This window comes from Chelonia mydas, chromosome 1, assembly GCF_015237465.2.
Source record: "Chelonia mydas isolate rCheMyd1 chromosome 1, rCheMyd1.pri.v2, whole genome shotgun sequence".
In the NCBI taxonomy this organism is placed as follows: Eukaryota; Metazoa; Chordata; order Testudines; family Cheloniidae; genus Chelonia; species Chelonia mydas.
The window spans coordinates 114,846,607-114,862,516 of record NC_057849.1 but is presented as its reverse complement, the minus strand read 5'-3'; the positions used below and the strand labels follow the sequence as shown (position 1 = coordinate 114,862,516).

At 39.9% G+C, this 15,910-nt stretch overlaps 1 protein-coding gene across 9 annotated transcripts in view; it reads left to right on the top strand.

Moving 5' to 3' along the window:
• The window catches only part of IL18R1 (interleukin 18 receptor 1), a 48,464-nt gene extending 33,125 nt beyond the window's left edge, over nucleotides 1-15,339 (top strand). For all 9 annotated transcript variants that reach the window (XM_043536701.1, XM_043536679.1, XM_043536699.1 and 6 more), the window contains 4 exons: nucleotides 4,600-4,736; nucleotides 6,678-6,839; nucleotides 9,411-9,569; nucleotides 11,582-15,339. In XM_043536701.1, coding sequence (XP_043392636.1) covers nucleotides 4,600-4,736; nucleotides 6,678-6,839; nucleotides 9,411-9,569; nucleotides 11,582-11,985 — 862 coding nt within the window. In that variant the 3' untranslated portion in view covers nucleotides 11,986-15,339. The remainder of the gene's footprint in view (nucleotides 1-4,599; nucleotides 4,737-6,677; nucleotides 6,840-9,410; nucleotides 9,570-11,581) is intronic.
• The last annotated feature ends 571 nt before the right edge of the window (nucleotides 15,340-15,910 follow it).

Here is a 15,910-nt window from a genome sequence, read left to right as displayed (position 1 = left end):
GATGGCATTATATTGAACAAGTTAGCTCTTTTGGCTATCTGGGTATCTGGTTCTCACAAAATGGCTTGTGGGATAAGCATATTCAGGTAACAAAAGAGAAGGTCTCAGATTCAGTGCAACAGTGTTAACATTTTATCTGGACTTCAGGGGTCAATTGAAGTGCACTAGCCCTTAGAGTGTTTGAGGCTAACGTATAAGCTCAAATTTTCTATGGCACAGAAATGTGGGGGTAGAATGAGCCCCTGGGGCTGGAAGTGATTCCATACAAATTTCTTAGGAAGATTTTTGGTCTGCCAGATAATACTGCAGTCATCCTCCTTAGAGCTGAGACAAGTATGAACTCTATGCTGTCCAAAGTCCTAAATTGTAGCATTAATTTTTGGATTTGAATAGGATGTACCCACAGCATTTGCCAAGGTTATGCTTAGAGGAACAGCTCAGCAGGACTCTCTCTCATAAATTTCCTTGGTTAGAGCATATTCAAAATTCTTTGCATTCTCTAGGTTTCACAGAATGGAAATGATTAGATTTAAGTTTAAAAAGGTGAAATCCATGATCAAATCAGGAATAGAGGATATTAATAAGCAATTGGATATGGCAGTTGTCTCTATTTCAGATGTCACCGTGGCTTCCCCTTGTTAAAAAAAAGACATATAGTTATGCCAGATATTTAGACAGTCTGTGTAATAACACACTGCCCTCACAGCTCTCCATTACCTATTCATGCAGACAGCTTATTTAGAAGGCTGGTATGCTGGAATTGAGAATTGTAACCGCCTTTGTCCATGTAGTTTAGGGCATGTGGAAGATCTATCCCATCATTTATTACACTGTAATTTGGATTGCCACTTGAGGTTAAAAAGCTTTCTATATTTTTGTCCTGGATGCCTTGTTCTATGACCTCTCAAAAATAGATTTCAGAGTAGCAGCCTTGTTAGTCTGTATCCGCAAAAAGAACAGGAGTACTTGTGGCACCTTAGAGACTAACAAATTTATTTGAGCATAAGCTTTCATGAGCTACAGCCCACTTCATCGGATGCATGCAGTGGAAAATACAGTAGGACGATTTTATATACATAGAGAACATGAAACAATTGGTGTTACCATATACACTATAACGAGAGTGATAAGTTAAGGTGAGCTATTATCAGCAGGAGAGAAAAAAAACCTTTTGTAGTGATAATCAAAATGGGCCATTTCCAGCAGTTGACAAGAACGTGTGAGGAACAGTAGGGGGGGGGGAATAAACATGGGGGAATAGCTTTACTTTGTGTAATGACCAATCTTATTTAATCTTTTTATTACTGACCTCGGCACAAAAAGTGAGTGTGTGCTAATAAAGTTTGTGGCTGATACAAAGCTGGGAGGTATTGCCAATTTAGAGAAGGACCGGGATATCATACAGGAGGATCTGGGTGACCTTGTAAACTGGAGTAATAGTAATAGGATGAAATTTAATCGTGAGAAGTGTGAGGTCATGCATTTAGGGATTAATAACAAGAATTTTAGTTATAAGCTGGGGATGCATCAATTAGAGAAAGAGAAGGACCTTGGAGTATTGGTTGATCACAGGATGACTATGAGCCAGTGTGATATTGCCGTGAAAAAAGGTAATGCGGTCTTGGGATGCATCAGGCGAAGTATTTCCAGTAGAGATATGGAGGAGTTAGTACTATTATACAAGGCACTGGTGAGACCTCACCTGGAATACTGTGTGCAGTTCTGGTCTCCCATGTTTAAGAAGGATGAATTCAAACTGGAACAGGTACAGAGAAGGGCTACTAGGATGGTCCGAGGAATGGAAAATTTGTCTTATGAAAGGAGACTCAAGGAGCTTGGCTTGTTTAGCCTAACCAAAAGAAGGTTGAGTGGAGATATGATTGCTCTCTATAAATATATCAGAGGGATAAATACCGGAGAGGGAGAGGAATTATTTAAGCTCAGTACCAATGTGGGCACAAGAACAAATGGATATAAACTGGCCATCAGGAAGTTTAGACTTGAAATTAGACAAAGGTTTCTAACCACCAGAGGAGTGAAGTTCTGGAATAGCCTTCCAAGGGAAGCAGTGGGGGCAAAAGACCTATCTGGCTTCAAGATTAAACTTGATAAGTTTATGGAGGAGATGGTATGATGGGATAACATGATTTTGGCAATTAATTGATCTTTAACTATTCATGGTAAATAGGCCCAATGGCCTGTGATGTGATGTTAGATGGAGTGGGATCTGAGTTACTACAGAGAATTCTTTCCTGGGTATCTGGCTGCTGAATCTTGCCCATATGCTCAGGGTTCAGCTGATCACCATATTTGGGGTCAGGAAGGAGTTTTCCTCCAGGGCAGATTGGAAGAGGCCCTGGGGGTTTTTCGCCTTTCTCTGTAGCATGGGGCACGGGTCACTTGCTGGAGGATTCTCTGCATCTTGAAGTCTTTAAACCATGATTTGAGGACTTTCAATAGCTCTGACATACGTGAGAGGTTTATCGCAGGAGTGGGTGGGTGAGATTCTGTGGCCTGCATTGTGCAGGAGGTCGGACTAGATGATCATGATGGTCCCTTCTGACCTTAATATCTGAGTCTAATCCACTCCCAGTCTTTATTCAAGCCTAATTTAATGGTGTCCAGTTTGCAAATTAATTCCAATTCAGCAGTCTCTCGTTGGACTCTGTTTTTGAAGTTTTTGTTGTTGTAATATTGTGACTTTTAGGTCTATAATCGAGTGACCAGAGAGATTGAAGTGTTCTCCAACTGGTTTTTGAATGTTATAATTCTTGATGTCTGATTTGTGTCCATTTATTCTTTTACGTAGAGACTGTCCAGTTTGGCCAATGTACATGGCAGAGGGGCATTGCTGGCACATGATGGCATATATCACATTGGTAGATGTGCAGGTGAACAAGCCTCTGATAGTGTGGCTGATGTGATTAGGCCCTATGATGGTGTCCCCTGAATAGATATGTGGACACAGTTGGCAATGGGCTTTGTTGCAAGGATAGGTTCCTAGGTTAGTGTTTTTGTTGTGCGGTTGCTGGTGAATATTTGCTTCAGGTTGGGGGGCTGTCTGTAAGCAAGGACTGGCCCGTCTCCCAAGATCTGTGAGAGTGATGGGTCGTCCTTCAGGATAGGTTGTAGATCCTTGATAATGCGCTGGATGGGTTTTAGTTGGGGGCTGAAGGTGATGGCTAGTGGCGTTCTGTTACTTTCTTTGTTGGGCCTGTCCTGTAGTAGGGGACTTCTGGGTACTCTTCTGGCTCTGTCAATCTGTTTCTTCACTTCAGCAGGTGTGTACTGTAGTTGTAAGAATGCTTGATAGAGAACTTGTAGGTGTTTGTCTCTGTCTGAGGGTTTGGAGCAAATGCGGTTGTATCATAGAGCTTGGCTGTTGACAATGGATCGTGGGGTGTGGTCTGGATGAAAGCTGGAGGCATGTAGGTAAGTATAGCGGTCAGTAGGTTTCCGGTATATGGTGGTGTTTATGTGCCCATCGCTTATTAGCACTGTAGTGTCCAGGAAGTGGATCTCTTGTGAGGCCTGTTCCAGGCTGAGGTTGATGGTGGGGTGGAAATTGTTGAAATCATGGTGGAATTCCTCAAGGGCTTCTTTTCCATGGGTCCAGATGATGAAGATGTCATCAATGTAGCGCAAGTAGAGTAGAGGCATTAGGGGACGAGAGCTGAGGAAGCGTTGTTCTAAGTCAGCCATAAAAATGTTGGCATGCTGTGCAGCCATGTGGATACCTGTAGCAGTGCTGCTGATTTGAAGGTGTACATTGTCCCCAAATGTGAAATAGTTATGGGTGAGGACAAAGAATATTTGTTAGGAATGGTGTATCTGTGATTCAAGCAGTTGCCCTATTTGCATGGTTAGCCACTAAAATAAGGCAAAAGCAAGTGGCACGGTGATCATATACTCATTAATGATGTATGTCCTTTTTTAAATCTGTATTTATGAGTATTGTAGTATATTATAATTTTGGATTTAGTTTTAAGTTTTGTTGTACTATTTTTTTTCTGCATTGGCCCAAGGCCAAGGTGCTATTAATAAACTACTATGAATTTTAATTTCTAATAAAGCTTGGGTTTGCTCATTCATAGGAGCCTGTGGAGAACAGGACCATGCTGACTCTGCTCCACATCTCACTGATAGAGTATATTGTCCTCAGTGAAAAGGTTAATTTAAGTTTGACAATGAGAAGGAAAAGGGAAGCAATGTAGTTATATATGCTTAATGTATGAGTTAGCTTATTCATTAACTGTTTTTTTCAGTACAGAACAGCTAGTTCATTTTGATCTGCAGTCCTAAAGAATCATAAAAACTTAGTTTCTTATTGTAATGATCTGTTAAACATCAGGTTTTATATCTTAACTGTGAAGGTGAAGAAGAAGAATATCTTGAAAGGGTTATTTGAAAGCTTTGTTAGCCTATTTTTAGACTTATAAAATCTATACTGGGTGTGAATATTAAGGCTGTTGGAAACAGCCACCCCTTTAAGACCACATTATATATAATATTTGTGCCTTTAAATTACTTTATTGAAATTACTCCTTTGGATGTAGTAATGAGGAAAGACTGTTCATTAACTCTGCACTTCTGTTGTAGTAATTCAGGAAACAAGAAGTATGCCTCAAAACTATTGTGGATTAAAACTGTTAAAGAGGAGGACCTGAAGTGTAATTATACCTGCCTCTTGAAAACTACAAATAAACCCCAATTTAAAATATTTAAACTGAAGAAAGGTACAGTATGATATAATACTCTTACTTCTGCTATTTAATGACTTACAAATACTATGTGTAGGCTTGGAAGGATTAAATTTTTATTGGTAAATGTCAATTTCACAGTACACACAAAAATTGATGACAATATATTTCCATCGGTAATAATCAAAATATATGACTAGGCAAAGTAAGAAAAATGCTGCTTGAGAACTTATTAAAGTTTGATTTAAGGATATTTACTATGTATATTTTGACATGTGAAGTTAATGATTTGTATTTTAATGGTTATAAAGCTTTGACTTTTTGAATCTCAAAGTCTACTATTGTTAAAACTTGTCTGAACCCCTCCCCATAATTTCCCACAACTATGAAAATTTAAATCCATAAAAATAAAAAAATGCTTAAAAATAAACATTGACATCATTCATTGAAATTATTCCCCCACCCCCGAATTATGCCAAGCCTAACTATATCCTTTAAGAATCAGCACTTTTTAAGGTAAAGCCTGGGGGAGGGGTATTTCTCTGCATCCCTATTAGTACCCCCAAAGATCTCATCTCTTCCTATGTATCTTCTTCTGGCTGAGGAAAACTGGTTTCAACACTACATGGCACACATGTTGTCATGGTTACTGGGCTAACTACACCACTGTCCCTTCTCAGGGTCTCTCTGAGTGGGTCCCAACTTAGTAGTTACAGAAGTAGATTTAAAATAAGAGTCCTACAGGCATATTCCCTTACCTAAGCATAACCTCTCTATCCACAGCTCAGGCAGGCCTGGCTTATTCCCCACCTCTGAGTTCACAGAAGCATCCTACACTGCTTGCGGTCTTCTCCCTCTGTCTCTGTGGGTATGTCTACACTACAGTCGCAGGGTGTGATTGCAACTCGAGTAGACATATCTGAGCTAGCTTTAAAATAGCTAGTGAAGCTGTAGCAGCATGAGCTTCAGTACCGTCTAATTCCACAAGAAATTACCCAGGATCCCAGGTGGATTTAGACAGCCCATGCAGAAGTGCATGCTGTCACAGCTTCACTGCTCCGGTATCCAAACTATCTAGATTACAGCTAACTTGGGTATGTCTACTCGTGACTACAGTGCAGACATACCATGTGTCCCTCTCATACTGAGAAGGTGGGTGCGTTAATATCTTTTATTGGACCAACTTCTGCTGGTGAGAGAGATGAGCTTTCGAGCTTACACAGAACTCTTCTTCAAGCTTGTCTCTCTCACCAACAGAAGCTGGTCCAATAAAATACATTTGTACCTCACCCACTTAGTCTCACTAATATCCTGGGACCAACACAGCTACAACAACACTGCATAAAGATATCTCAGTCAGACTGTCAGCCTTTTCACTGACATATCCTGGCCTGGATAGAGCTAACTAGGTCAATTCTCCCACCAACTGATGGGCCAGCCATTGTTCTCTTCTAAGTCCTTTGAATCTGTGTATGTGAGGATCACTTATCTCTGTCATCACCTCACCTTTCCTCCCAGGTTCTATAATAACCCCTTTACAGCCTCCTGTGGTTTAGCTCTATTCAGTCAAGCAGCATTACAAAGCTGAATGGGGAAACTGAGTAACACATAATATTCATCAAGTGTGACATTTTGGGGTTCTCCCAGACCAATTCATTTCACCCAGCTAAGGCTCAGTCTATTGGGCTTTATGTGGGTCAAGTGTGGGGCTGAGGGGGTAAAATACATCTCCTAATTTGGGGCCATGGGCAGGGTGGCAGTCTACGGAGTAAACCTTGAAAGCTTTGTCCCGTGTTTCATTCCCCATTTCAGTACAAACTGATGGATAGCCACATGAGACGTTACCGGGAAAGGATTCACACTGGAAGTAGAGTTCTCTAGTTCCAGATGTCAGATAATAATGACTTTTAGTAAGAAAAATCATGTCATGAGCCACTTGTGTCACAAAGTTGTAATTTCTTGGGCTTTTGTTTACAGGGAACCCTCCAGATCTCCCCCGACATGTATTTACTACAGGAATAATCGTGGCTGTATTCTTTTCACTTGTTCCTGTGCTCCTGATGGTTCTCTCTGTGATATTCAGAGTTGACTTAGTTTTATTTTACAGGGACATCACTGGAAAAGATGACACAATAGGAGGTAGGATTTGGCAAATGCTGCCATTGAAACAAGTTCATTTAGTGATATAAAACTATTAATAAAATAGTGTACTCTGGCTTCAGGTAGGTCCAATAAAATAATGAGATGGAAACAAAAGAAAATCCAGGAGAGGAGGATATTGTGTAGGCATAGATGGAGAGGGGTAAACAAGACAGGACTTGGTTAGGAAAGAAGTGTCTGGGAGTGGGAGAAAATAGCAAAGGTGACAGATAGCATTACATATTGTTTTAGCATGCGTCATCCTATAATGTGTCCTGATTTTTTCATTCTGAAAGTCAGGGATTGGTTAGTGGAGGAGAGAAAGAAGGGGCGATTCTGAGAAGATGAGTACCCTGGAGCTGTCAGATTCCTTCTGTGCTCACCTGACTTGTGCTCTAGATTCATGTGCTTTCTGGAGATCACTGGAGAGATGCTGTCCAGTGTTAATGGGGGTTGTCAATGTCTACCTTAAGGAGAGCAGGCTGTCACAAAGAAGCCATCACTTGTTGTTGACAATTGGCCAACTTGTTCTGGGTCTGATCTTCCCTTTGTGGTTTAGTTTCTGAGACAGTTTTGGTGAGACAACCCTCATAGTATCTAGATGCCTCAGATTTCCTTAACCCTTGTCAGTCTGTATATACAGTACCTAGACTGCACTAGTTGCATTGGTTGGTAATCTCTTAATAATGCATGAAGATACATTGTATGTGCCAATATTTTTTCTATTCTAATTCTATTGTTGACCACAAGGCATTGTTGACTCACTTGAGGACCTCAGAGTGCATGGTTGGGGCTACACTCTTGAGGAGATCCCAGAGAGCCCTTCGGGCCTCTGTCATGTGGAGTTTTACACAGGTTTTCACTTTGTTCCCTCCTGTTAAACATATATAGGATGGTTAGTAACAAACCTTGGGTTGTGGTGTTGACACCCAACTTGGTGTTTCTTTGTCCTCTGACTCAGATGGCACAGTGGGAAGCTTCTCCCACTGTCTGGTAGAGATCGGGACATGGTAGAGAGTGAGGTGACTGACCTTTGATCCAGATAAAGCAAAATTGATGTTAGTAGGTTGGGGCGAAACAGTGGAAGCTAGGAAGAGGATTATGTCCATTTATTGTGATTGCAGATGTGTGTCCTTGACTTGTTTCTTGTATCCACAACTTGGGAGTCTGGTTAGATTTCCACTTTTCCCTGGATGACCAGATTTCATCAGGACTAGGACAGTCTTTTTCTTTTACATCTGGCTAGGAGGTTGAAGCTTTTACTCTTGGATACAGACCATGCTAGTGTGATTTCGTGCTTGTGTTACCTAACTGGTAGATTACTGCAGTGTGCTTTAATTAAGTCTTGATCTTAAAGCCTGCTTGTTAAGGTGGAGAATCTCACCTGAAACATGTTACACTGATGCTTCATAACTGATAAAGGTGGACTATTGGTTTCTGCATGTACCATAAAGTTTTTGTCCTGTAAAGTCCTAAATAGTTTCGGACCCACCTACTTGAGAGAGCCTCTTTCCCCATATCTTAGTTCCACAGTTGAGATCAGTTAGAAGTGCTCAAGATGGAATTCTCTCAGTAGAAATGAGGTGGTCCATTTTTTTTATGAGTACCTCTGAATTTTGGGACTTGCTTCATGGCCCTTGGTCTGAGAGAGCCTCAATTTGTTGAAAGAATATGAGTAGTTGTGGCACCTTAGAGACTAACAAATTTATTTGAGCATAAGCTTTCGTGAGCTACAGCTCACTTCATCAGATGTTCTTGAGCTATCCTTTGTTAAGCTATCCTTTTTACAACGGATTTTGGGAGGCGCTTCTGAGGAAACTATATTTGAGGAGGACAGGGTGCTATTTTTCATTGTTCAGTTATAAGGTTTAATTAGTTGCTATATATGGTGGAAGTTGCTGCTGAATTTGTCTTTATGTTTTGGTGTGTGTGTGTGACTAACTGCCAGCAGCACTTATGGCCTGGGAAGGTGCCTTTTTTTTGTTATGCTATTGTAAATCTAAATGCATAAAATAAAATATATCCTGATTTTTTTTTCCTTTTGACAATCTCCACACTGCAACACTGCCCAATAGTGGAATAATAATAATACCTGGCTCTTATATAGAGCTTTTTCATCAGTAAATCTCAAAGTGGTTCACAGTTTTTAATGTAGGAGAAGAACTGAAAGAAACCTGGAATCCCACAATGCTGTTTTTACAGACTCACTTTTCAGGGTAAAACCATATTTTAATGATGCAAGTTTCTATCAATAAGTTCAGTTTAACTAGGTATGATTAGTGCTGGTCAAGAAATTTCACATTTCAATAATTTTCAATAAAAAAGGGACACAGTTTTTGCAACCCTTTTGGAAAAAAAGTGGGTAGATCTATTTGTGTCAGATTGAAATTGATCCTGGATATATTGTGTGAAAGGTGACTGGGCAGATGGATGAGAGAAAGCTCTTATCTCAAAATCGTTGCCAGTGGGGCAGTATTTATAAGGGTCGGGGTGAAGGGTCAGCTATCATATGTGTAATGGGTCAGATCAGTTCAGTCACCAACAGGACAAAAATTGGTCATTTTTTTCCAGATGGAAAAGAATATGATGCTTTTGTGTCTTACCTGAAAGACTCCATATCTACCAATGTAGAAGAAAGAAAATTTGCTCTGGAGATATTGCCCAGGACATTAGAAGACCATTTTGGTTACAAATTATGTATATTTGAGCGGGATGTATCTCCTGGAGGAGGTAAGCAAATGGAATGTCCTTAGTATTAAACTGATACAAAATTCTCACAAAGATGCCAGGATCTGTAATTAGAAAGATCTCTGCAAATGTGGCATTTTTGCTTATGTGTCTCATTTTCAAAGGGGATTCTATTTTGGGGTGCAAATGACAGAATACACATTAAACAACATGCATGTAAAATCAAAGGCTGTTTAGAAAGTTTAGACTTATTCTGTCCTTCATTTCAGTGTGTGGAGGTAACCAAGAGAAGAGTTTGATCCAAAGGCTATTGAAATTAATGGAAAGATTCCTATTTACTTAAATGGTCTCTGGATCATCCACTAGGTGCATCTTGGCCAGAGTGGGGGATCGAGGAGGATGGGGGAGTACTAGCTCTATGACATGCTCTTTCCCTTCCTAGAACATGAAAGGCCTACAGGATTGGGTATTCATAGCTTTCAGAGACAAGAATGAGAGAGGGTGGAGCATGGTAGCAGCAGCTCTCTGTGCCATATTCTTTTCTGCTCTCTGGCATACAAACTGTGACTTAATGCTTCTTCAAGCATCATTAACACCCATAGACTCCCTACCTTGGCTGCTACCGTGCAGCTTGAGGGCAGGTCAACCATTGACAAAGCAGTCATCAGATTTCCCAGGATTTGCACAGATTTTATAAGACCCACTAATTTTAGAAGGCCAACACCTTTTCTCTTTCCAGCAGTGCATGGAATTGGAGCAGATTTTGAGCCCCGATGGAACAAAGACCATAAAATTCTATCAGCTAAAATATGTCACTCTGCCCACCAAACAAGAATAATCTGTGGAGGGTAGAACATTGCCCTTTATCTAGTTAAATGTTGAGATTAATTCAGGGGAGAAAAACAATTTAGCTGTAGTGTTACCACAGAATGTGAAAGTTCTGCTTTTGGCTTTCTTCCTTTTCAGAAAGCTTTCTGTTTACAGCTTGTCAGAAACCTGAGAGATCTTAATGATTTGAAAAGTAAGCTTGGCTTTACCATACAACTGCTTTTGCTGTACCTGTCCTATGAAACACACATTTTCCCCTATTTCTGTAATCTTTAAAATGTAGAAGATGAAGCCGCTTTTATTAAAACTGACTCAGAGTTATAGCTGACACCTATGTGATGGGTGCGGCAGAAATACTTAAAATAGATAGATGTGATAACATGGAATTTTGAATATACAAAGTCTATAAATAGATGACCCTTTACAAAGGCTGCAATTCTCAGACAGTACAGTGGGATTCCATGTGGTTCTGAGGTCTATAGGGGAAAAAATGTTTAGGTGATATTTTGGCCCTGCATGAGCATATTGTTACATGTTGCTTGCAGGATGTAGGGCTTCTCCATTTAATTTCATTCACTGTTTTTAATAACAAAATTATTCTGCAATCCCTGTTTTAAGAAAGCACCAGGTTTTGAAAACCTGTGAAATAATGGTTTGCTAGATGTCATTCTATAGTAATCTATACTGTTACATTTGGCAGAGGGTGCTAGTATTACACACACTTGAGGTTATCTATGGTACAGATATTACTGAATAAGAAGGTAAGAAGGTATCTGGTGGTACAAAAGGTAGTAAAGTGAGGATTAAAAGTTTAGTGATCATTACAGGAGATGGTTATCTGTGCATGGCTGATGACTTAATTTGGAGGTACTCTGTTGCTCAGGATGGACCTTTATGGATGACCTTATCTGTTAAATAAGGAATAGCCAGAGCTGATATGTTGGTTTGTAATTGCTTTCCAACATGAAAGAAATGTATGCTGACTACAGGCAAATTAGGATTCCATTGCTGTTTTGCATTAATTGATCAGAATTAAACATCTGAGATTTTTTTTCTCTTTTTTTTCACATTACTTAGTAGCGTGATAGATTAGGAAGGAACAAAACATACAGTAATTTAGTCACTTTGAAATGTGTACAATATTATCACTACTGCTAAAAGATGTCTTGAGTCAATGCCTGTACTTTCAACTGATTTTAATAATGACTGTATCTTTCAATTTACAGCTGTTGTTGATGATGTCCATTCGTTTATTGACAAAAGCAGAAGATTAATCATTATACTGAGCCAGAACTACATTTCTGACCGAGTCATGTATGAACTTGAGACTGGACTGCATAAGGCACTGGTTGAAAGGAAGATTAAAATAATATTAATTGAATACATGCTTATAAGTGATTATAATTTCTTGCCAAAATCACTGGAGCTTCTACCATCCAGGAGAGTTGTGAAGTGGAAAGAGGATAAGTCTCTTCCTTCAAATTCCAGATTTTGGAAGAACCTTCGGTACCTGATGCCAGTGAAAGCTTCCAGGACAAACATCAGAAGTCACAATAATTCTATGAGCCCTACCTCAGAAGAAGAATCCCAAGCAACAACTGTGTGTTGGGAGTCTAAAACATTCTTATAACCAAAAATTGGAAAAGAAACATGCTGCAGAAATGAGCACATGGTGTTACTTATATGGAAGATATTAAGTGCACATGTTTTAGGGAGGCAATGTGGTCCAGTGAATAGAGTACCGGCAGGGACTTGAGAGATGAGACAAATCCTCAGCTTGTATAAATTGTCATAGCCCAGAGGTCTAGGTTAACCCTGCCCCTCACCCCTTTGGCCTCTGACAGTTTACACAAACAGAGGAACTGCCCCAAGGAATCTAACCTGACTCTGCCTTGGATTCATTGTGTGACATGGGGCAGATCAAAACCTTTCTGTGTCACAGTTTCTTCATTTCTCATAGAAAAACATTAATTCTACTTATACACTTTTGTAAAGCAATTTGAGGCCTGTGAATAGTCTATATTTTCAAAGTATTATTATTTAGAAATGTGATTACTATTGTTATTTATGATTTCTATTGTGATAGCGTGTAAGGACTCCAATCAGGGATCAGAGCCACATTGTGCTAGGCCCTATACAAACATATAACACAAAGACAGTTTCTGCCCTAGGGAGCTCAACATCTAGGATTTAGACAACATAACACAGGTAAATAAAGTAACAAATGGGAGGAGGGGAGTGATGGGTTGGAAGAAGGGGATGGGGAGGACAAGGTAACAATAGAAATATAGTGTATTTGCATATATCAATCCTCTAATAGTAATCTCAGTAGTTACAGGTAGTCAATGCCATGACCAGTGCCAGATGGTAGTTTTTTTGTAGGCATCATGGCAAAGCAATATTTTAGTCCCTAGATTAGTGTTATTCAGGTCAGAGTACTCTGAATAACTGTTTAGGTAAGGGGAGTGGGAAATAACACTTGCTCCAGAGAGGCCAGTAGGTACAACTTGTATCTGAGCTGCTTCCAGGCGAGGGGCCTGAGGCGATAGAGTCGAGGGTCTAAGGTATTTTGATAGAGGGAAAAATAATTGCCGATATCTAAGATACCAGACTTGGTTTTCCAGTGCCTTGGCATTGTGAGTAGTTATTTACACCAGGTCAGACTGGTAGCGTTTTATACAGATTTTCACAGATATAAATGGTGACATAAGGTGCAAGACAGTGGTGAATCTAGGCCTCTATTTTGGCTTCTAGAGGAGCAGATCTTCCACGCTTATTCAGTATTTACAAGATCCAAAGTACAAAACTGTGCAGTTGCACTTGGGCAGGGTTTCTATGATTGTGTTTTTGAACATGGCTTTCAGATATGCACATGATTATTTCTTTCTGCTTTAAGCACATGAGAACTTTTAGGAAAGTGTTCAAACTCGGGCTCTTCACAATGTTCAGCAACATCAATCAAGTGCATAGTTGATAGTAACTCACAATAGCTGGTTTAATGGGATAGGGTGAATTTCCTTGACTTTTTTCAACCTGATGCTCCTAAATCCTGCTACTACTAGAATGTTCTTGCCCAGTCTTAGGTCAAATGTGGAACTGGTTGGGAATTTTCAGTCAGCGTGATTTGTTTCTTGGCTACAGAGGAACCTGTAGGGAGAAAACAAAATTGACAAGAGGCTTCCAGGCAGGCGGCTGGAAAGACAAAAAATTCTCTTTTGGTCCTCTCATTTTTTGAAATTTTGTCCCAAATTGGGGTGAAAATGTTTTCAAAAACATGACATTTTTTCATAGGAAGGGATTTCCATTTTCCAGCCAGCTCTAGTCAGATGTCCCACTGGATCTTCACAGACCAAGCTGAGGAAAAATAAATATGCTCTCAAAAATCCATTCAGGTGCTATGATTCAAGATTACCTCTTTGGTACTGGAATCTGAAAGGGGCGTGGTTCATATTTTTTAAAAAGCCCCCCAAAAGCAAACAGTACAAAATCCATTCCATCTGTAGCTGTATTGACTCCACAGAATTACAAAAGGGTTAATTTAGCCCTTGGAACGTAATCCTGTACACCAGGGAACAAAGGGGGGAAAAAAATCAAACATAAGTGAAGTGTCGAATTCTAAACTGTACTTCCATTACAAATACTGCAGAAGTCCAATATAAAATAGTAAGTAAGACAAGCCCCACTGATGATGAAATAAACCTTACTTGTGCCCAGAACATGGGAGAAATTGTTCAAGAGTAGTTCATTATAGGAAATGTGTTACCTCATTAATGCCCACTGCTGTTAATGAGACTCTGGATTGTTTGCTGCATGCAGCACTGTATAGAGAGTCTAAGAGCATATAGGCACAGTACTGTTTAAGGGATGATACATAGTTCCCTCATCCCAGCAGGAATTCCAGGAATTATTTTTTTCTGTTTGTAAAATTCTTCCCAGGGCACAAAGGGAGCACAGTCACTGCATTACCTTTGGAGAAATTGCTCCATCTGCTTTTCTCTGTACCCAGCTATCTCTGCTGGCCTCATCCTCTCCCCATTCATTGACCACTCCCTTTGTGGAAGCCAGTGTCAGGAACAACCATAACCCAATGAAATTCTTGTATTCTCTGGAAGGCGTGGGGGACTGCCAATACCTCTTCTGTCCCCTGCCTTTAATGCAGGATTTGAAGGGTTTGGGGACAGGGAGAGAGCAACACTTTGATACCATTGGAGTTGTATCACCTGCCCATGCTGTTTTGTATATGTTCAAACTTTCTGTTACATCCGCTTTATTTGTACCTGTGTTTACAAGGCATTTCTTACTTCCTAAATGTCCAAACTACATCTGTTTAAAGGCAGATTTCTAAATGGAATTCAATACCTCAGTCATATTGGAAACATCATTCCTTTAATTCCATCCCTCATTTATTAATGACAGTACTTTCTCACAAGTCTTTTCCTTTCCCCCGGGATACCTTTGTAAAAGCCCTTCCTGTTTTTCCTACCACCAGACCTCTCAGATAGCAGAGATGGAAGCTGAAGTGTGGCTGTAGTGCAAGGGGCTACATTGTGAAGTTACAATCACTTTTGGTGAAAGGGAATATTCTGCTTGTCGTCAGTCAAAATTAAGTGAAAATAAGATCTGCACTTTTTATGGACAGAATCTGTTCAAAATAAAGACTATTGTAACCTTCTGGGACTTTTTAAATTTTGAATTATTTTTAAAAGTTTTAAATATGGATAAGTGTTGTAATTCCTGATCATGTTCATAAAAACTTAATGTTAGCAGCATGGCAGAAGATATGGCATATGTTTTGGTGTTGTATAGTTATTTCCCTTTCTTTCTTTCCCTTAAGTATGAACTTAAGTAAATGACTGTTTCTTGCTATGAAATACATATATGATTTGGACCCAATGTTTGTGTCTCTTCCACAGCTATATAAGTAGTTAACCTTTCAGTGTACAGTGCCTGTTTTATTCTTTATTATAGCACCATAAATTTATGTAACACTTTAAAACCGTAGGGGAAAAATTCCTATTGGCTTTAGTGGTGGCAACATTGGCGTCTGTAGGGTAACATCCATTTCTGGCACCAAAGAGGTTACAGCATAGCACAGATTGAAAAAGAAAGAAAGTTGAAAGATAAAATCTGATAAGAAAATTGAATTTGATGCACCAAACCAGAGAAGCCAGGAATGGGATCCAGGAGGGGAATGATGGGGTCAGAGCCTTTGGGAGCAGCATTTTGAACAGACTGGCAGGGATATAGGTGGGAAGCTGGAGCAGAGAAAGGTACCAAGGAAAGATGAGACTAAAATGTGGACAAGGAATTTATCAGTGGGCAAAGTGATCAATTGGTGGATCTGGGTTATTTCAAGGATTTAGAGAGTTGGTCGGGGGGGAGAAGCAGCGAGAGAATTCAGAGGTGAACCTGAAGTTGTTAGCCTGCATCATGGGAAGGGTAATGGAACTGGCAAAGGTGATACAGAAGGAAGTGGTGTAGAGAGATTAGGGAGAAAGATGGGATGTTTACTTTTGGAGAGAATGAGTTTCAGATGTCATTGAGTCATCTGAGAG